Source organism: Hemiscyllium ocellatum, chromosome 17, assembly GCF_020745735.1.
Source record: "Hemiscyllium ocellatum isolate sHemOce1 chromosome 17, sHemOce1.pat.X.cur, whole genome shotgun sequence".
In the NCBI taxonomy this organism is placed as follows: domain Eukaryota; kingdom Metazoa; phylum Chordata; class Chondrichthyes; order Orectolobiformes; family Hemiscylliidae; genus Hemiscyllium; species Hemiscyllium ocellatum.
Window position 1 is genome coordinate 37,994,224 of NC_083417.1, and position 22,205 is coordinate 38,016,428.

A 22,205-nucleotide genomic window follows, 5' to 3' on the forward strand; every position below is an offset into this window, starting at 1 on the left:
ATGTGGTTGTTGAATGCGAGAGGTCAGGGAAAAGCTTAATGTTCGGGAATATTTTACTTAACTCAAAAAGGTGATTTGAATTTCTACAGCCAGGAAGATTGCTTTAGGTGGGAGATTGAAGTTCCTGGAAAACACTACACCTTTAACAAACATTAAACTGTCAGCCAAATCACTGATGTTATTTTATGGCAAATCTGACCATGAATCAAAATATAATCAATTAGATATCTATTGTGAACGGCAGTGACCACATCTGCAGCAAGTGTTGGTTGCTGGAAGAACTCCGGATCAGAGTTGATGATCTGAATCTGAGCTTCAAACACTGCGGCACATCTGGGAGGGCGAGAGTTACCTGGACGCTTTGATTCAGGAGGCAGTCACACCTGGGAGATTAAGTAATTTACATTCAGCTAGTGATCAGGCACATCAGAGTGTCACTGTAAGTGAGGCAGGTGGGGGGAACCTGAGTTCAGGAGTGGAGGAGCCTCAGCCCTTGACCTTGTCCAACAGGTATGAGATTCTTGCTCCCTGTTCGGATGAGGAAAAGGGCTCTGGACAGGATGAGCCAACTGACCAAGGCACCATGGTGCAGAAGGCCATTCAAGAGGGGGAAGCTAATAGCCAAGTAGTGGTTATAGGGGATTCTATAATTAGGGGGACAGATAGTATCCTTTGCAAGCTGGATTGGGAGTCTCGCATGGTGTGTTGCCTGGCCGGTGCCAGGGTGCGGGACATCTCCGACCGGCTTAAAAGGATATTGGAGCGGGAGGGGGAGGATCCAGTTGTTGTGGTCCACGTTGGTACTAACAACATAGGCAAGACTAGGGTGGAGGACCTGTTTGGGGATTACAAAGCACTAGGCAGGAAATTGAAGCACAGGTCCTCAAAGGTCATAATCTCCGGATTACTGCCCGAGCCACGTGCCAATTGGCATAGAAACAAGAAGATTAGGCAAGTAAACACGTGGCTAAGGGATTGGTGTGGGAAAGAGGGATTCCACTTCATAGGGCATTGGCATCAGTTTTGGAACGGGGTATCTGTACGTTGGGACGGTCCCCACCTGAAACGATCAGGTACCAATGTTCTAGCGAAGAGGATCAATAGGGTGGTCAGTAGGACTTTAAACTTCTAAGTTGGGGGGGGAAGGGAAAATGAAAGCGACAGGGAGTATGGCGTTAAATGGAAAGATAAGCAGCAGGATAGCATGTGTCCAGGCGGATTTAAAATTGAGGCAGACTGGGAATGCAGAAAAAAGCAAGGATAACTTAGGACATCTTATGACTCCCAATATTTCTAATGATAAGAAAGTTAGCATTAAGGCAATTTACCTGAATGCTCGTAGCATTCATAACAAAGCAGATCAACTAATGGCACAGATAATAGTGAATGATTATGATGTGGTAGGCATCACAGAGACTTGGTTACAGGGGGGTCAGCTCTGGCAGTTAAACCGCCAAGGTTTTTCAACTTATCGAAAAGACAGGGAGGTGGGCAGAGGGGGTGGGGTTGCCTTGTTAGTTAAGAACAAAATTAAATCTATGGCATTGAATGACATAGCGTCGGATGATGGGGAGTCTGTGTGGGTGGAATTGAGGAACCACAAAGGCAAAAAAAAACCATAATTGGAGTTGTGTCAGGACCAGGGACGCAACATGTACCGGGAAATACAGAAGGCATGTCAGAAAGGCAAGGTCACATTGATCATGGGAGACTTCAATATGCAGGTGGACTGGGTAAATAATGTTGCTAGTGGATCCAAGAAAGGGAATTCATGGAATGCCTACAGGATGGCTTTTTGGAACAGCTTGTCATGGAGCCCACAAGGGAGCAGGCTATTCTGGACCTAGTGCTTTGCAATGAAGCAGACTCTATAAAAGATCTTAAAGTAAGGGAACCCTTAGGAAGTAGCGATCATAATATGGTAGAGTTCAGTCTGGAGTTTGAAAGAGAGACGGCAAAATTGGATGTAATGGTGTTACAGTTAAATAAAGGGAATTATGAGGGCATGAGAGAGAAACTGACAAAAATAGACTGGAAGCAGAGGCTAGCGGGGAAGACAGTTGAGCAAAAATGGCAGGGGTTTGTGGGTATAATTGAGGACACTGTACAGAGGTTCATCCCCAAGAAAAGAAAGATTATCCGGGGAGGGATTAGACAACCATGGCTGACAAAGGAAGTCAGGAAATGTATTAAAGAAAAAGAGAGATCCTATAAAGTGGCCAAGAACAGTGGGAAACAAGAAGATTGGGAAGGCTACGAAAACAAACAGAGGATCACAAAGAGAGTAATAAGAAATGACAGGATCAAATATGAAGGTAGGCTAGCCAGTAACATTAGAAATGATAGTAAAAGTTTCTTTCAGTACATAAGAAACAAACAATAGGCAAAAGTAAACATTGGACCACTTCAAACTGATGCAGGAAGCCTAGTGATGGGAGATAAGGAAATAGCAGGAGAACTTAACAAGTACTTTGCTTCAGTTTTCACAGTGGAAGACATGAGTAATATCCCAACAATTAAAGGGAGTCAGGGGGCTGAGTTGAGTATGGTTGCCATTACAAAAGACATAGTGCTAGAAAAAAGTTAAAAAGTCTTAAAATCTCCTGGCCCTGATGGGATACATCCTAGAGTTCTGAGAGAGGTGGCTGAGTAAATAGCAGAGGCATTGGTTGAGATCTTTCAAGAGTCACTGGAGTCAGGAAAGGTCCCGGATGATTGGAAGATGGCTGTTGTAACCCCCTTGTTCAAGAAAGGATCAAGACAAAAGATGGAAAATTATAGGCCAATTAGCCTAACCTTGGTTGTTGGTAAAATTCTAGAATCCATCATTAAGGATGAGGTTTCTAAATTCTTAGAAGAGCAGAGTCTGATTAGAACAACATGGATTTAGTAAGGGGAGGTCATGCCTGACAAACCTGTTGGGATTCTTTGAAGAGGTGACAAATAGGTTGGACCAGGGAAGCCCAGTGGATGTGGTCTATCTAGACTTTCAAAAGGCCTTTGATAAGGTGCCACACGGGAGGCTGCTGAGCAAGGTGAGGGCCCATGGTGTTCGAGGTGAGCTACTGGTATGGATTGAGGATTGGCTGTCTGACAGAAGGCAGAGAGTTGGGATAAAAGGTTCTTTTTCGGAATGGCAACCGGTGACGAGCGGTGTCCCGCACTGTTCAGTATTGGGGCCACAGCTGTTCGCATTATATATTAATGATTTGGATGAAGGGACTAGGAGCATTCTAGCGAAGTTTGCAGATGATATGAAGTTAGGTGGACAGGCAGGTAGTACTGAGGAAGTGGGGAGGCTGCAGAAGGATCTAGACAGTTTGGGAGAGTGGTCCAGGAAATGGCTGATGGAATTCAACGTGAGCAAATGCGAGGTCTTGCACTTTGGGGAAAAAAAATAAAAGCATAGACTACTTTCTAAATGGTGAGAAAATTAGTAAAGCCAAAGTACAAAGGAATCTGGGAGTGCTAGTCGAGGATTCTCTAAAGATAAACATGCAGGTTGAGTCCGTGATTAAGAAAGCGAATGCAATGTTGTCACTTATCTCAAGAGAGTTGGAATATAAAAGCACCGATTGTGCTACTGAGGCTTTATAAAGCTCTGGTTAGGTCCCATTTGGAGTACTGTGTCCAGTTTTGGTGCCCACACCTCAGGAAGGACATACTGGCACTGGAACATGTCCAGCGGAGATTCACACGGATGATCCCTGGAATAGTTGGTCTAACATATGAGGAACGGCTGAGGATCCTGGGATTATATTCATTGGAGTTTAGAAGATTAAGGGGAGACTTAATAGAGACGTACAAGATAATACATGGCTTGGAAAGGGTGGACGCTAGGAAATTGTTTCCATTAGGCGAGGAGACTAGGACCCGTGGACACAGCCTTAGAATTAGAGGGGGTCAATTCAGAACAGAAATGCAGAGACATTTCTTCAGCCAGAGGGTGGTGGGCCTGTGGAATTCATTGCCACGGAGTGCAGTGGAGGCCGGGACGCTAAATGTCTTCAAGGCAGAGATTGATAGATTCTTGTTGTCTCGAAGAATTAAGGGCTACAGGGAGAATGTTGGTAAGTGGAGTTGAAATGCCCATCAGCCATGATTGAATGGCGGAGTGGACTCGATGGGCCGAATGGCCTTACTTCCACTCCTATGTCTTATGCTCAATACAAATGAGAAAAGTATTTAAATTATAGATGTATAAATCATCTTTCTTACATGAAGACAAATGAACCAGGGCTAATTATTAAGCCATTCTAAATTATTTCTTTAAAAACGCTTACTTTTCAGCACAAAATCTCCTTTAGAAACTGGCACAATCAGTAATTTGACAAAGCTATATATTTCTGAACATTGAAAAATCAAATATTATACACGTAATTCCAATAAAAAAGTATGCCCTTTTACGTAGAAAAAAATGATAAATTACTCAGCTCAAAACTTGTTCTGCTATTCAATTAGATCAGGGTTAATTTTTCATTATATTTAAATCAACATGTTCATCCATTTTGTGACACCTCCAGAGGCTGGTGAGACTTCAACCCAGAGTTTCTGACCCACAGATAGGGAACTATCACACTGCCATGAAGCTAATTTAGACTGCAATTCCATTTACCAACATTTTCTCAATTTTCTTAATGCATTGATGTATTCAAATCTATCGATCTTTAACATGAAAACGTCAATCAAACATCCATAGATGCTTTTGGACATAGAACCAGGGATTCAATTACTACGTGCATAAAGAAATTATGCTTGATTTCATCCCTAACCGGCTCAAGTTTCATTTTCAGTGCATCCATACAATGGACTTCCCCACCAGATACATTCATACTGAATTCCCCCTTCATTTCAAATACCTTAATTCAAGAATACTTCAATCTTCTCAACTCAACTGAATACAAACAAATTATGCCACTCCTCATAATTTAACCTTTCAAATCCAGATCCGATTCTAGTGAATCAGTGCTGTACCTCCTGCAAATGCATGGAGGCAACAACAAAATACAGGAAATTAGTATGGAATCTGATATTTTAAATTCATTTTTTTAACATTCAAAGGTTTAGTCCCCAAACTAAAGTACAGTAATCTAAGCAACTGCACAATTTAAGCACCACTTTTACACTTCTGAATTGTTACTTTTCAAGATAAGAAAAAGTATTATTTTTCGAGTATGTTCCTCATCAAGATTTTGGTTTTTGTGTACACATGGCTCCTGTCCCTCAACATAAAAACAACAAATCAAGATTTTAATGACATTGTGAGACGTCCAACAGCATTGGCAGACATTCCATTACTATTAATATCCTGGGGATTACCGCTGACCAGAAACTGAACTAACCATATTAACTTGTGGCTACAGGAGATCACAGGATAGGAATGCTACAAATAATTCATCTCCTGACTCTCCAAAGTCTCCATAGCTACAAGGCACAAACCAGGATTGTGACTGAACATCCCCCCACTTGCCTGAATGAGTGCAGCTTGACGCCATGCAGGAAAAGCAGACCGCTTGATTATCTGTGGATGTGGTGTGTCAGTCATTCCACCCACCGCTGACAGTGTTAGCATTATCTACAAGATGCACTGCAGAAATTCACTCAGGGTCTGTCAAAATAATACCTTCAAAATCCATGACCACTTCCAAAGGAAAACAAAGACAATAGATGCATAGGAATACCTCTATTTCAAAGTTCCCCTCCTAGTCACTCACCATTCTAACCTGGAACTATATCACCATACTAAAATCCAAGATCTGTCTCCCTAACAGCGCTGTTACTGTCCCCACACCAAAATGATAGTAGCAATTCAAAAAGGCATCTCACAACATAGGCAACAAATGCTGGGCCTGCCAGTGATGCACATATCACCCAAATAACAAAAACAAGTCTCTCAGAACTATGTACGTACAACCTCAAATTTCTATTGTGAACACGGACAGATTTGCCCACTTGTTTAACTTGTGATCCTTTCTAACATCCTGCTTTCATTTACACTTACTACAGCCCCTAACAGTGTCACCCGTGAACCCTTATATACGACTACAAGTCCTTCAACCAAGGCATCACATTGCAAAGTTAAGTCTCAGTTCAGATGCTCGAGACACCTAACATAGAACATAACTCTTATTCTTACTATACCCTACCTTCCAATAAAATACAAATTTATATTAAAATTTTGTAAACTTTCAGTTTTGTTAATAATCACATTTTTTTTGAAGTGTATGAAACACCCACAAACATTTCTGAAGCACTTAGTGACTCCCTCAAAATGTTTAACTCAATTTGCCAGATGTGGTCCCACTTTCACAAATGTATGCTGAATGATCGTATGCTGAATGATACTTGTACAAGCTTTGAGTCATACTATTCTTTATGAAAGATTTACTAATTTATTTCCCAATTGATGCCAAACCTGTTTGCTCCATCTTCCTTAAATAACAGAGCTTTGTTTTTATCTCTGTATATACAGAGGAATCAAGATTATCCGAAGGTCACGGGCAGCGAGAATTTCGTTCAGTTAATTAAATGCCGGATAATCGAATGCTGGATAACAGTTTATCTATGCATCAGGACCTGCGATCTTGTTCGGATAATTGACACTAGATAATAGAGGTTTCTCTGTACACAGTTTAATGTCACCAGCAAATATTGCCAGGTCAATTAAATTCCATTTCCCACTGAATTACCTCCAAGCATTTATCCCATGAACTAGAGCTTAAACAAATTAGTCTAGGTTTGCAAAATCTTCCATTGACATGACAACTTCATTCTCCTATAACAATGTTTTGACTACTTTACTGAGTGAAAAGCCCCTGCAACTGCAAACAAATTGCAGAATGGACAACTGATTTAGCCAAGTCCAATGTGGATGCATGTGAAGTATAAAGTATAGGCACAGCATGCACAAAAAGGTACTTTTACTTCACAACTATCTCTATGTTACTTCAGACATCATAGTCTCTTAAATATTTGGAGATTGTTTCCCTTGGTTAAGAGCAAGCAGTTAAGCAAAACATAAGCAATAACCCAGGGAGCAAATGGAAAGTCAAACAATCCCGCACGTGAATGGCTTGAGTCAATTCTCCGAAGCATTTGGATTACCTACTTGGAATGCTAGATTTGTTGTACGTGATATTCTTTCATTGAAACTCATGATGGCATTAAAACATGACTTCTGATAAATGAATTCCTTTTCTTTATCACCTGTATTTAGATACCAAACCAACTTTGATACCAAGCTGAATTATTAGACCAGAGTCCAGTCAGAAGTACCTTTTAAGGAAATGTCTTAAAAATGGAAAGAAAAGTACAGAGGGTGACAATTTGAAAAGGAAAATTTCAGACTCAGCATTTAGACAATTGAAGGCAAGGCCACCAATGCTGGAGCAATTAAAAATTGGTAATTCTCAAGCAGTAAAGATTTGCAAAATGAAGAGATCTAGGGGATAGAGAGTAGGGGTTGCGAGGCTGGAAGAAATTACAAAAATTGGCAGCAATACACCTTTGACAGAGTTAATGTAAGCTACGAGCATCAGTGTGGGTTAGAACGTGAGAAAACTTTTAAACGGCCAAATTTGTGGAGGGCAAAAGAGTAGCAGCTGTCCATGAAAGCATTGGGATAGTCAATTTAGCAGAAATATGGAGGATGGTTTCACAAAAAAAAAACAACGGTAAAGGCAGAGTTGAACTATGTTATACAGGTGGCAACAGGTGGTCTTTGTGATGGCACCAGATGCAAGATGCTCACATCAGAGTTAACAATAAAACTGAGGTGGTCCCGCCTCAGACAGCTGTCAGTAAGATGAATGATGCCACGATCAAAGTAGAATTTGTGATGGGGACCAAAGACAATATTTAGGTGGAGGAAATTTCTGTTTGCCCAGAACAGTTCAAAGGCAGTTGAAACCTCTCAGAATTGAGATAAGGTAAAGTTAAGGTAACATTAAACCTCAGTTTATTCTCACCATAGTGTATTCAGGTTTTTAATATTAAAGTAACTTACGTTTTTTCCTGTGCTCCACCAGGCCAAGTGCTTGCTTTGCAGAGCACTTAGCAAACCAATTGTCACCTAATAAAACCGTGACTTCATTTGTATGGATTAGCTGTCCTGGCATAAATGCAAGAGGGCCAAATGGCACCTGTCACAAAACAAAAATGAAATAAAAAGTCTACAATGATAAGTTGAATGTTCTATAAACCAAAACAGCAATGTAAATTCATTGTTATAATCTCTTTAAAAATAAACTTTTATCAGTTTTATGCAAGGAAAATATATTTCACAGTCGTCTTCGGGAGATCCAACACTTCAAACATCAAAAGTATTGCAAACAAGAGCATGCTCTTCAAACTTGGGAGTTGAAAATTTAAAAATACTGCACATGATTCCCATAACCAAAACAGTTTAGAACACAGAAAAATACAGAGCAGTACAGGTCCTTTGGCCCTCGATGTTGCGCCGACCCAAGCCCACCTAACCTACACTAGCCCACTATCCTCCATGTGCCTATCCAATGCCCGTTTAAATGCCCATAAAGAGGGAGAGTCCACCACTGCTACTGGCAGGGCATTCCATGAACTCACGACTCACTGAGTAAAGAATCTACCCCTAACATCTGTCCTATACCTACCTCTCCTTAATTTAAAGCTAAGCCCCCTCGTAATATCTGACTCCATACGTGGAAAAAGGTTCTCATGGTCAACCCTATCTAAACCCCTAATCATCTTGTACACCTCTATCAAGTCACCCCTAAACCTTCTTTTCTCCAATGAAAACAGCCCAAGTGCCTCAGCCTTTCCTCATACGATCTTCTTACCATACCAGGCAACATCCTGGTAAAACTCCTCTGCACCCGTTCGAGTGCTTCCACATCCTTCCTATAGGATGGCGACCAAAGCTGCACACAATACTCCAGATGCGGCCGCACCAGAGTCTTATACAACTGCAACATGACCTCAGGACTCCGGAACTCAATTCCTCTACCAATAAAAGCCATTACGCCATATGCCTTCTTCACAGCACTATTTACCTGGGTGGCAACTTTCAGAGATCTATGGACATGGACACCAAGATCCCTCTGCTCATCCATACTACCAAGTATCTGACCATTACCCCAGTACCCCATCTTCTTGTTACTCTTACCAAAGTGAATCACTTCACACTTACCTACATTGAACTCCATTTGCCACCTTTCTGCCCAGCTCTGCAACTTATCAATATCCCACTGTAACCTGCCACATCCTTCCTCACTGTCAACTCCTCCACCGACTTTCGTATCATCCGCAAACTTGCTCACCCAACCTTCCAGAACCTCCTCCAGGTCATTTATAAAATGACAAACAGCAATGGCCCCAAAACAGATCCTTGCAGAACACCGCTAGTAACTGCACTCCAAGATGAACCTTTACCATCAACTACTACCCTCTGTCTTCTTCCAGCCAGCCAATTCCTAATCCAAACCTCCAACTCACCCTCAACGCCATACCTCTCTATTTTTTGCAGTAGCCTACCATGCAGAAAATATTTTCAAACACCTTACTAAAATCCATATACACCACATCTACTGCTTTACCCTCGTCCACCTCCTTAGTCACCTTCGCAAAGAATTCAATAAGGTTTGTGAGGCACGACCTGCCCTTCACAAAACCATGCTGACTATCCTTGACCACATTATTCCTATCCAGATGTTCATAAATCCTATCCCTTACAATTCTCTCTAAGACTTTGCCCACAACAGAAGTAATACTCACCGGCCTATAGTTACTAGGGTTATCCCTACTCCCCTTCTTGAACAAGGGAACCACATTTGCTATCCTCCAGTCTTCTGGCACTATTCCTGTAGACGAGGACAGAAAAATCAAGGCCAATGGCTCTGCAATCTCCTCCCTTGCTTCTCAGAGAATCCTAGGATAAATGCCATCAGGCCCAGGGGACTTATCTATTTTCACCCTTTCCAGAATTTCCAACACCTCTTCCCTACATACCTCAAAGCCATCCATTCTAATTAATTGTGACTCAATATTCACATCGGCAACAATGTCCTGTTCCTGAGTGAATACTGATGAAAAGTATTCATTCAGTGTCTCTCCAATCTCTTCAGCCTCCACGCATAACTTCCCACTACTATCCTTGACCGGACCTATTCCTACCCGAGTTATTCTTTTATTCCTGACATACCTATAGAAAGCCTTTGGGTTTTCCCTAATCCTGCCAACCAAGGACTTTTCATGTCCCCTCCTTGCTGCTCTTAGCTCTCTCTTTAGATCCTTCCTGGCTACCTTATAACTCTCAATCACCCCAACTGAACCTTCACGTCTCATCTTTACATAGGCCGCCCTCTTCCCTTTAACAAGGGATTCCAATTCCTTATTAAACCACAGCTTCCTCACATGACCCTTACCTCCCTGCCTGACAGGTACATACTTATCAAGGACACTCAATAGCTGTCCCTTGAACAAGCTCCACATATTGATTGTGTCCTTCCCATGAAGCCTACTTTTTCAAGCCACGCATCCTAAGTCATGCTCGCCGCATCATAATTTCCCTACTCCCAGCTATAACTCTTGCCCTGCAGTGCACACTTATCCCTCTCCATCACTAGAGTAAAAGTCACCGAATTTTGGTCACTGTCCCCAAAGTGCTCACCTACCTCCAATTCTAACACCTGGCCTATTGTTACCCAGAACCAAATCCAGTATGGCCTCACCTCTTGCTGGCCTGTCTACATATTGTGTCAGGAATCCTCCTGCACACATTGGACAAACACCGACTCATCTAACATACTCGAGCTATAGCTTTCCTAGTCAATATCTGGAAAGTTAAAGGGCCCCATAACAACCACCCTATTACTTTCACTCTTGTCCTGAATCATGAAAAGTTTCATTTTAAATAAACATCGTACATTCAATAAAGGATCCAGGAAGACAGCTCTGAAGTGAAAATGTTCAGTGCCAAATCTGTCCCAAACAAGATTAAAAGGCATTTACATAAAGCATTCTGCAGCATTAAAACTCTTAAAATGCAAATTTAAGGCCAGTTAATTGCTAATCCTATGAATTAGACAGGAAAACAATGATGCGCTTGGTTAAAAAGTTACCATGTTCAAATGTTTCAATTATACTAGAACTCAGAAATAGGGCCTTCCTCGTAACCTACTGTTAAAGCAGGAAATAATTCAGCCAAACAGGCTAGGAAGACTTTGCCTCCAGTACATTTTGTTTTTGACAAGTTTGTTCTCATCCATAATCACTACTTAGAATCTTCAAGTGGTTTTGGAACAAGAACATGCTCAAATGTGACAAATTTTATATTTTAGTAGATTAAGCCATCTTCCATCTGCACTTTAGCATAATAATCTCCACTCGTGCAAAGCAGCTAAAGGCAGGATAAAACCAAGGAGGAAGCAAGGAATCCTGTACCTTCAAGGAGGAAAGAAAAATAGTTGCACAAATTATGGTAAAAATGTAACCACTAGTGGTCATAACTTTACTGACTCAACAGACCAGGAATTCAGTCAATTTAAGAAGATTTGACTTAGGTGATCACAAAAGTGGAGGATGGAGGAATGGAAATCAAGAGGAAGGAAAGTACAGTAGAGTTAGCAATATTCTTTATAGATACTCAATTGCAATGAAGTGTCACTTCCATTGTGATTCTAATTTTGTAATTAACTGACTCTTTCTAGTTTTGATAATCTTGAGACGGCTTTCCAATTACGACAACCTAAACATCTTTTCAATTTCGACAGCTCAAAAACTTAACTGCTTGCAGCTTGGATAGCCTAAAGCTAAAATCCTTCTGCTAGGGTGAAATTCTTCTGAACTGAAACTGATTCAGAACTGAACAAAGGACACAATATAAGTTTCACTGAGGAAAATCAATGACACTTGGCTACAGCTCTAACTTACAAGACTAAAAATCAGAGAAGCTCTCAGAAACAGGTTGTTTTCACATGTTCTAGGGAGGAAAGAAAAAGCCCACAAATGTTTGCAAGGGAAAACTAAAAAGCTTTTCAGGAAGATTTCATACTCACCATAACATCATATGACACCTTATCAGGCAAATTTTTAAGCCTGCCTTGCAGGGCTTCATAGTCGTTTTGCACTTTAACCCTAAAAGTTAAGTTAATTTTGAGTTATTCAAATTATTTATGTATAAATATCAATTGCTTTCTAAACATGCATAATTCTTGACTTTTAACATAATACGAATATAGATTGCTAACAGAACTTATATGCAATATGATTACAGGGACTTTAGAAAAGTACTTAAAGACTTTTTGCAAGAGGAATATTGTGTAAACAGTAATTAGGATTCGGTACTGATGATGCTCTATAGAACACTACTTATTGAGACAGCTGAAAATTGGGCTCATACAATTTCCAAATTTCAAAAGGTTTGCTAGCAATGTATTAAAAAGCACTATCCTAATTCTATAAAAATAGTTCAACAATAACTTGCTAATTGTTTTTTCAAAATAATTACACAACCTAGAACTTACTGCATTACCTCAGAACGTGGAACATCACAAATAATAAATTTATCTGCCAATGGAAGGAGGATGTAATGCCTATTTCCAGTGGATCAGTGGGTAAATAACTGGCAGGTAAGGTAAGAAGTCGGGTTCAATTGCTGTTCTTATCAAAAGCTCGATAGTGTCAAATGATTGAAGGCAGCACAAATGTGCTCAGTGTCCTTGAACTTGAAAAGCATCGAACAATAACAAAAAAAAGGCTATGTAAGCACACTGAAAATCAACAGCAGAAATCCCGATGAATTTCTTCTCATTGTTAATCAGAGGCAAAAGTTCTATCACTGATGTGAAAAATGAAGGAGAACAGATGGGAAGAGATGTGAGAATTTCTACAATATCTTAAATTTGATTTTCTCTCCGTCAACCTCATAAGAAAGCTAGCCAATTCCATGCATAAATTCTGGGTTACAGTGGTTTCAGATTTGACAAATCCAAGTATATTTACATTTATATTACTACAGTAGTTCACCCACCCATTTATTACTGTTTAAAGTAGCTGGGATCTGGCAGAACAAAACCAAGAACACAAACTCCAAACCATAACATCTGTTCTCCACATCAATGGGATATTCTTTAGTTTGCTAAGTGAATGATCTTGAATTTAAGCTCTGCGCCCGAAGTACAAAATAACTCAGCTGCATGAACAGTTTTAAAACGTCATTTATGTTATTTGCAAAGTACAGGATATTTTTAACTCTCAGATCGGGAATACTAAGTTCAGTTGTTAATAAAGAATTATTAGGAGTTTCATATTGACGGCCTGTTTAGTATTAAGTACAGCGAGAAAATTACTTTCACCCATGAAAACAATGAACAAATATTAAGATACATGTTTTTCCATGTTGATCAATTTCCACTGACAGGATATATTTCTAATAATTGACAAGCAAAATAAAAAAATGTGAAAGACTATAATACAGTAAACATGTTCACAAATGTTTGAGCTTACCAGTGCTGGATTTTTTCCTTGCAGCTTGAAACCACCTGTTATTAAAATAGACAACTGCTCATGAAAAGCAATGTCAAGAATTCCAAGACTGTTCATACTGTAAACAAAAATATAGCAAAAAAAAACTGCAACTTAATTGACCAAAAAACCTGAAACAAAAGATTTTGGGAAGACTTTCATTTGTTTGAAAGGAATATCGGTGTCTCATCGTAATATAAGTAGATACTTTAGTTTTTCCTTCACAAACATTTCACTAAAAACAACTTTAGTTAAAATAATGAACAGGGGAGATAAAAAGATGTTGCTTTCCTCTAATTGGGTATACAAATCTCTCATGAATTCCTTATCTTTCACATATGACCAAATCAAATGCCTGCCCAATTTCCTAAGGGAAAGTTATCTGAACTCAAGGCATATGTTCCTCCCGCTCCCCCCCCCTCCCCACTGAGTTAATTGTTTTTTGTGAAAGTTATTGACATCACTTCATATGAGCACAATTTGAAGCAAAACAATTAGGTAACTGCAATGAACAAGATCACCTTTTAGGTGAGATGTGATCACAAAAAAATACAAAATGCAATGCAGTCTAATCTTCAATTAAAAAATGGAATACTTTGCAAGTAATGCACTTCATAGACAACCTGAAGAATTGTTCATTGAAAAAGTAACATGCTAAACATTTGATACAACAAAAGAGCTCAGGAATATTTTGACAAGGACATTTTTTCAGTTTGTATCAAAAGTTGATTAACTTGCTTCCAATTATATAAGTAAAGTAATTCTACACAAGTGGTACATCTAAAAGAGTAAAATGTAAGTTTGAATTTATTTGACACAATTCTTCTATACAAAAAGCAGTAGAATGCAAATGAACTTCAAAAGACAGAAAAGCAAACAGATAAGGCTATTCAAGGAACCAAGAGAGTTTAAAGTTTGATTGTTGTAGGAGGGAAGGATCAAAGGTTGCTAAAACAGAAGGGAGTGATATCCTTGGTTACACACAAAATTACTTTAAAATCAATCACCTCCAATGTTCCTTCAGCCATAAGATTGAAACACTGTCAATACTTTAAATTAATTAGGTTCTTGCCCAAATCATTTAAAATATGAGCTGCTACATATACACAATCTGCCAACATAAAGACAGACTACATGTGAATGCTTTTGAAAATTTAGTATGGACTTACAATCTTGTTCTTTCACTGCTCTGTTGCGAGTTAATAAATTTGGTTCCCTTAACAGGGAAAACAAAAATCAAATTCTGTTCTATCATTATCCAATAAATAGTGACATCCTGCATGTGGAGGTATCAGATCACAAAGGGACAACAGGTTCAGCTTCAACCTTGTGGCTGAATTGCCTGCCTCACTGTTCATGCTAGTGCATGACATTTGGCTATGTAAGCAAGATCCTGGCTCTCACCCATAAATACTTCTCAAACAGGTAGACAAAAAAAATTGAGGGACATAAGAGGTAACACCTGTAATTGGAGTATTGATTTTATTTGGGGCTTCACAATGATTTTTAAAAACGGCAAAATTATCCAAGTGCAAGTTGTCATCATCCCCAATTTCCAAAATCTGCTTTCAGAGGAACAGACACACTTGCTTCCTTCCCCCACTGCCAATCCACTTGTCAGCACTCAAATTATTATTTCACTCTGAAGAGTTAATGGACTACTTTCTAACCAAAAGGTCTGAGGCTTGCTATCTTGACAGCAGGTGAAATGCCATCATCATGTGGAAGTCTGCAGCTCCTGCTGTCATCGAACCAGAAAGAACTAGAGGTAGTTGCTTTTCAACAAAGGACATTTCAATGCAAAGCTGAAGATACCCTGAAGATCACAGACAATGAGCAGCAAGAGAATGGCTGCCATGAGAAATAGTTGATGGTACAATATTAAACTTTTCAACACATACAGAGGAAGTCACTGAAAACCTGTTAGTTTAAATTTTGTCCCAACCAATAAATGTCCAGTTTATACCAAAGAATGATTCAACAAACTTTCATTATTTTTACCTTGATAAATGGTAAAGCATTATTAACTGCACATTTGCTTTTTCTACGTAAAATATATTAAAATACAGAAAGGAACACTACTGTTTACACTTATTACATATTACTCTCCACAGATTACAGTGTTCATAGTGAACAGTTCACAGTCGTTCCCAACTTTGAATGGATTTACGCTTCCCCATTCTGCTGTGAGTTAAAGGAACCACCTGTTTGAAGTTAATTTTTGGAGTGATTCCTAAACTCATTTCCAGCAAAAGAGCCTTTGCCTGTGGTGTTCCCCTCCATTATGCCAGGACAAATCTCCTGGAATCCATAAATGGGTGGCTTCAACAAGAGACCAGCTCCCTCTTTGGTAGCTGGCAAAAGCCAAATCACTTCTACTCTGACCATGCAAGACTCTTTTTTTGTGATACTCATTGATATCTAAGCCTTCTTTGCATTCTTTTTCACAGATGAGAGTTGTATACATTATATATATTGAAGCAAGAGTCAGGATGTAGGGAAGAAAATAAGTCAGGAAATAGGAAACGCATATTTAAAAAGGTCTGATTATAACAAGCATGGACTTCAATATGCAGGTGGACTAGGAAAATCAGGTTGGTAGCAGATCTCAGGAAAAATAAATTGTGGAATGTCGAACAGATGACTTTTTGGAGTAGCATGTGGTAGAGCCTACCAAAGGACAGGCAATTCTGGATTTGGTGACTGGTACTGCAAGAGACTTGATTAGGGAGCTTAAGGTGAAGGAATCCCAAAGGAGCAGTGCCCACAAGATAGCATAATTTACCCTCCAGTTTGAGGGGGAGAAGCTGGAATCAAATGGCACTACAATTGAGCAAAGATAACTACAAACACATAGGGGAGAAGCAGGCCATAATTAATTGGAAGGGGGACCTACCAGGGAAGATGTGGAACAGCAATTGCAGTTTCTCACGGAATTTAGGAAGCATAGCAGAAATGCATCCAAAGAAAGAAAAATACAAAGAGAGGACAAGACAACCATGGCTGACAAAGGAAGTCAGGGGCAGCATACGAACAAAATAAATAGCATACTATCTGAAGATGATTACTGGAAAACCAGAGGATTGGTTGGCCTTTAGAAACCAGCAGATGGCAACTAAAAAAGCAATAAGGGAAGAGAAGCTAGCTAGTAATAGAAACCAAGATTGCAAAGAGTTTCTTTAGATACCTGAAAGGTAAGAGACAGGCATGAGTGGACATTGGATCGCTGGAAAATTAGGCTGGAGAAGCAGTAATGGAGAACAAAGAAATGGCAGAGGAACTGAATTGGTACTTTGCAACAGTTTTCACATTAGCAGCACACCAGAACTTCAAAAGTCAAAGGGCAGGAGTATCGTGGTCTTCACTAAGGAGAAGGTGCATTGGAAGTGAAAGGTCTGAAGGTGGATAAATTATCTGGACCAGATGAACCTCACCCAAAAGTTCTGAAGAAGATAACTGAGCAGATTGGAGAGGCACATGTGGTGATTCTTCAGAAATCACTAGTCAGGGAGGATCCCGGAAGACTGGAAATAGCTAATTAAACATCCCTGTTTAAGGGAGGGAGGCAGAAGACAGGAACCTGTAACCTATTTAGTGTGACCTTGATCATTGCTAAGATTTCATAGCACATTATTATGGATGAGAAGTATATTTGGAAGTGCACGCTAACATAGGGCTGATTCAACATGACAGTCGCACATTAGAAGGTCACACCTGACAAATCTGTTAGAATTCTTTGAGGTAACAAGCAAGTTAGAGAAAGGATATCCAGTTAGACAATAGGTGCAGGAGTAGGACATTCTGCCCTTTGAGCCTGCACCACCATTCAATATGATCATGGCTGATCATCCTTAATCAGTATCCTGTTCCTGCCTGATCTTCATAACCCTTGATTCCTTGAAAGCTCTATCCAACACTTTCTTAAACAAATCCAGAGATTTTCCTACCTTCAGACTGTCCAATCCTTTAATAATCTTATATGTCTCAATCAGATCCCCTCTCAGTCTTCTAAACTCAAGGGTATACAAGCCCAGACGCTCCAATCTTTCAGTATAAGGTAATCCCGCCATTCCAGGAATTGACCTCGTGAACGTACGCTGCACTCCCTCAATAGCCAGAATGTCTTTCCTCAAATTTGGAGACCAGAACTGCACACAATACTCAAGGTGTGATCTCACCAGGGCCCTGTACAGTTGCAGAAGAACCTCTTTGCTTCTATACTCAATCCCTCTTGTTATGAAGGCCAGCATGCTATTAGCCTTCTTCACTACCTGCTGTACCTGCATGCTTCCCTTTATTGATTGGTGTACAAGAACACCCAGATCTTTCTGTACTTCTGTACTGGATTCCATTTAGGTAGTAATCTGCCTTCCTGTTCTTGCCACCAAAGTGGATAACCATACATTTATCCACATTAAACTGCATCTGCCATGCATCTGACCACTCACCTAACCTGTCCCGGTCACCCTGTAATCTCCTAACATCCTCCTCACATTTCACCCTGCCACTCAGCTAAGTATCATCAGGAAATTTGCTAATGTTATTGCTAATATCATCTTCTATATTATTAACATATCTTGTAAAAAGCTGCGGTCCCAGTACTGATCCCTGCGGCACCCCACTGGTCACTGCCTGCCATTCCAAAATGGAGCTGTTTACATTTGACATTATCTGTCTGGGTTTCCAGAAGGCCTCTGACAAGGTGCCATACAGGAGGTATCTTTTATCTTATTGAGGTTGCTCAGTAAGATAAAAGCCAATAGTGTTAGGGGCAAGGTACCAGTACGGATGGAGGATAGGCTGGCTGGCAGTAGGCAGAGAGTGGGGCAAAGTGATGTTTTTCAGGGTGACAAGCAGAATTCCAAACAGGTCAGTTTTGGGACCACAACTGGCCATGTTATACATTAATTACCTGGACAAAGGAAGAGAGGTTATTATTGCTAAGTTTGCAGATGACACAAGTCATCTTCGCAGGTGAAGGGACAGGTATTAACAAGGGAAGTGGTGAAGCTGCAGAAGAACTTGAACTGAGAGGAGAGTGGCAAAGAAATCGCACATGGAATACAATGTGAGAAAGTGCCAGATTATGCACTTTGTTAGGAAATCTACTGCTGAAGCTGTACAAGAGTCTGGTCAGACCACATTTGGCATATTGAGCGTGGTTAATTTGTGGAACTCATTGCTGCAGAAGAGTAAGGTCACCAAGTTGTATTTGAGAGAGAGATAGATTCTTGACTGATAAGGGGATCAAGGATTACAACAAAAAGGCAGTAGAATGGGGTTGAGAAACTAATCAGCCTTAATGAAATGTCAGAGCAGACACATTGGGTTGATTGCCCATATGCCATAGCAAAAGTAGGCCAATGAAAGAAGCATGTGTTTTACAGAAAGAGAAATACTTATTAGCTACCTTGATCCAATTTTTTTCCAATCCTACTAGTAACTGGATAGTTGACAGAACAATGGTTGACAACCGATTATTTCCAACATCTTTCTCAGCCATTGAGTCACAGTGGTTCCCCTGTGATCTCAGAGACTGATACCATTGTCTCCAAGTGTGAACACCTTACACCATCATCCCGGTGTCATAATGTGAGCTTCCAGGGGATCTTGAAATATTACTGGCCTGTTATTAAAGAGGTAACACAACCATCAGTGTATTCTTAAATTTAAAGATGGTCATTGTAGTCTGTGATTCAAGCATAGATATTTAATAAAACTTTGATTTGCATGAAAAAATAATGCTGCCAACTCTTAATACAAATATTCATTTAAATTTTGCACATTAGCTCGGCTCAAAAACTTGGGAGTCAGTTCTTTCTTCTACATCACCTGATGTCAGTCATTACTAAATTTACATAATAAAACATATTTGGCAAAATACATTAGAACAGTGTGATACAGGAATGCCTCCTTTTAAAGCATATTATAAATTATTAACTATTTCCACAATTTGAAATTACTGCAATTGAGTTCCTGTTATGAAACTCTGCCAGAGTAAACCAATTACTTATGAATTACTGGATCAACTAGTCAAGTAAATAAAAAGAATGTTTACCCAGTCGTTCAAAAAGGGTTTATCCAGAAACTAGATCAGCCATTCAAATAAGGTCATACATAGTTTCAGTTGTACGGTCAATGAAGCTGGGATTTAGGTGCACTCTTAATGGTTTCGCTGCCAATTATGGGCTATGAAGCAAAAGATCTTCTGATTGCTATTGTGAGTTCCCTGCTGATTGTGAGCACATCAAGAGAGAAATAAGCATGTATAGTGGTAATGCCCTGCAGCTGACTATCACGGTCAGGCCTGTACATAAATTACTACTTGGAAAAATGAGGATAACTGAAAGCATGTTTGGGCATGAGCCTATGGATTGGGTTTTAACGTGCAAATTGAACAAATAGAAAAGAGAAAATTAGAAAAACAAGAGAATTAGAGGGAACCATTGCAGAACAATGTGTCAGGAAAAAGCAATTGTCGGAACTGTCTCAATGTGACAGTGACATTACAAAAAAAAGCAACAAAATCGGATGGCTCATCAAGCCTGCTCCACCATTCAAAATGATTATGATTGGTCTTTAACTTCACCTCCAACTTCCCACCTAATCTTCATATTCCTTCATGCCCATAAAATTAAACATTGAACACAAGTAGAGGGCTGAAAAACCTGTGCTGTACTTCTCTTTGAACCGACAGCAGAGAATTCCAAAGAATCACAATCCTGTGAATAAGGAAAATCTTTCTGATTTCAGTTTTGATGATTGATTTCTTATTGAAGACTATTCTCTCTAGTGCTGCATTGTGAGGAAACCTCTCAGTGTCTTATTTGTCAGATACACACTAAATCCAGAGTGTCAAAAAAATCAGAAAATGGGTCTAACATCATATATGTTAGAAGATACAGAAGCCTGAACACACACACACACCCCTCAACAGGTTCAGGAACAGCTTCTCCTGGGCTGTTATTAGGATGATTCATGAACTCTCTAGCCTCAAATAAAACTGATCTCGTTAAGTGATCTCACCGACTGCATCCCCTGTGCGAGGTAACCTGTATGCCTCCGTCTGTTTTTTTTTATAACTTTAGATCTGTACACGCTTGATCTGCCTACTGCTCGTAAACAAAACTTGTGTACTTCTGCACGTGACAACAAACCAATAAACTTTACAAAATATTGAGTATAATTGTTTGCATTGACAGCTACTAGAGTACTACACTAGACAACGGTTTTGGTCACTAAAAGTAGAAAACGTTATTTTTTTGAAAGATGAGGACCAGGTTACTCATCTCACTGAGGAGATGAATGTAAATAAACTCCCAGAAAGATGGAAGCAACATGACATCAATTGCACAGGTACAAAAAGCGATGATTTCCTGTTTCGATTACATTGAATTCGAAACTCACACCGCGTTTAGCGAATGTACTTGCTTCTTAGTACTTTTCTCCCTTATTAAAAAAAGTTCGCGTTTCCAATCTTTTCGCCAATTTAGAAAATGCTCAGATACTCTTCTACCTTGTAAAAAACACTCCCGTTTCGCTAACGGGAGATTTCTACCCGAGCTGGACCGACTGGGATCTGAATCACAACCCGGCCCAGAGCCCGCTACACCGGGGGGTGGGAGGAGGAGCAGGTCTGTCTGAGCCCCCAGTAAACAGGTGACAACGGATCTGGGCAGACGGGGCGGTGACACTTTGACCAAAACATGACCTGGGCCCCGCAGGCTGGAGCCTGAAACAAAAACCCCGCTGCAGCCCAGGCTCCTTCTCCTGGTTCTTCCGCCTGATTTTAACACAATGGCCGCCGCTGCAGCTGCTGCCGCCGCCGCTTATTTACGGCCTTTACCTTTCCGTGCTCTTCTCGGAGCCGTGAGAGAGTCAGTGGCTGGGAGTGCGGCGGTTTGCTGGCGGCACAGGGCCGATGCTGCGAGTCTGCCATTTCCTCCAGAGCCGGAGCCGGAGCCGGAGCCCGAGCTTGTGTTTGATAAACACTCAGGAACTGGGAGTCCTAAAGAAATGTTTATGTATGTGATAACTGCAGCTGCACAACTCCTCACTCCTCGTCCGCATAGAGAGAGCAGGTCTTGTCATCAACACTGTCGGAGCGGAAAACATCTCACACTCGCATTATTAGCACAAATAGCCCGAAGCGCAGCTGTTCCTTTTTTCGTTGAAGCCGCTCGCTCTCAGCAAGACCCACCGCCCGACGCCATCTTGCTCCGGGACGGTCTGGACCGCGGCACGTGACACAAGGGGGCGGGATGCGACTCGACACGTGATACAAGGGGCGGGTACTGTCTTGAAACGTCACTATTGAGCACGTGATAACGGTAGGGAGCCTCGCGAGAGGGAGAGAGTGTACGCCTGTTGTTGAGGTAGTGCGGGTACGGTATGAGGACTGCTATGAGTGGAATCAAACAGGTGTGTCACTCCTCAAAGCACTACCGTTGTTCTGTCCAGGAAAGGTTTCTTCCCTTAATGACTTCACGCTAAGTTTATGCATGTAATTTTTCAGAACTGTCTTTCATTTTCAAACTGATGTGGGGTGCCGGTGTTGGACTGGGGTGGACAAAGTTAAAAATCACAACGCAGGCTATATCCGACAGGTTTGTTTGGAAGCATTCGTTTTCAAACTGCTGTTCCTTCGTCAGGTAACTAGTGGGGCAGGATCATAAGACACAATGTATAGCAAAAAGTCTCAGTGT

The 22,205-nt window shown here is 40.5% G+C and overlaps 1 protein-coding gene across 1 annotated transcript in view; it reads right to left on the reverse strand.

Annotated features, from left to right (window-relative positions):
• The window catches only part of uri1 (URI1 prefoldin like chaperone), a 51,141-nt gene extending 29,404 nt beyond the window's left edge, over nucleotides 1–21,737 (reverse strand). The window contains exons 1-4 of the mRNA XM_060838086.1: nucleotides 21,347–21,737; nucleotides 13,483–13,517; nucleotides 12,033–12,111; nucleotides 8,006–8,141 (exon numbers count right to left, since the gene is read on the reverse strand). Coding sequence (XP_060694069.1) covers nucleotides 8,006–8,141; nucleotides 12,033–12,111; nucleotides 13,483–13,517; nucleotides 21,347–21,439 — 343 coding nt within the window. The 5' untranslated portion in view covers nucleotides 21,440–21,737. The remainder of the gene's footprint in view (nucleotides 1–8,005; nucleotides 8,142–12,032; nucleotides 12,112–13,482; nucleotides 13,518–21,346) is intronic.
• Nucleotides 21,738–22,205: the final 468 nt, after the last annotated feature.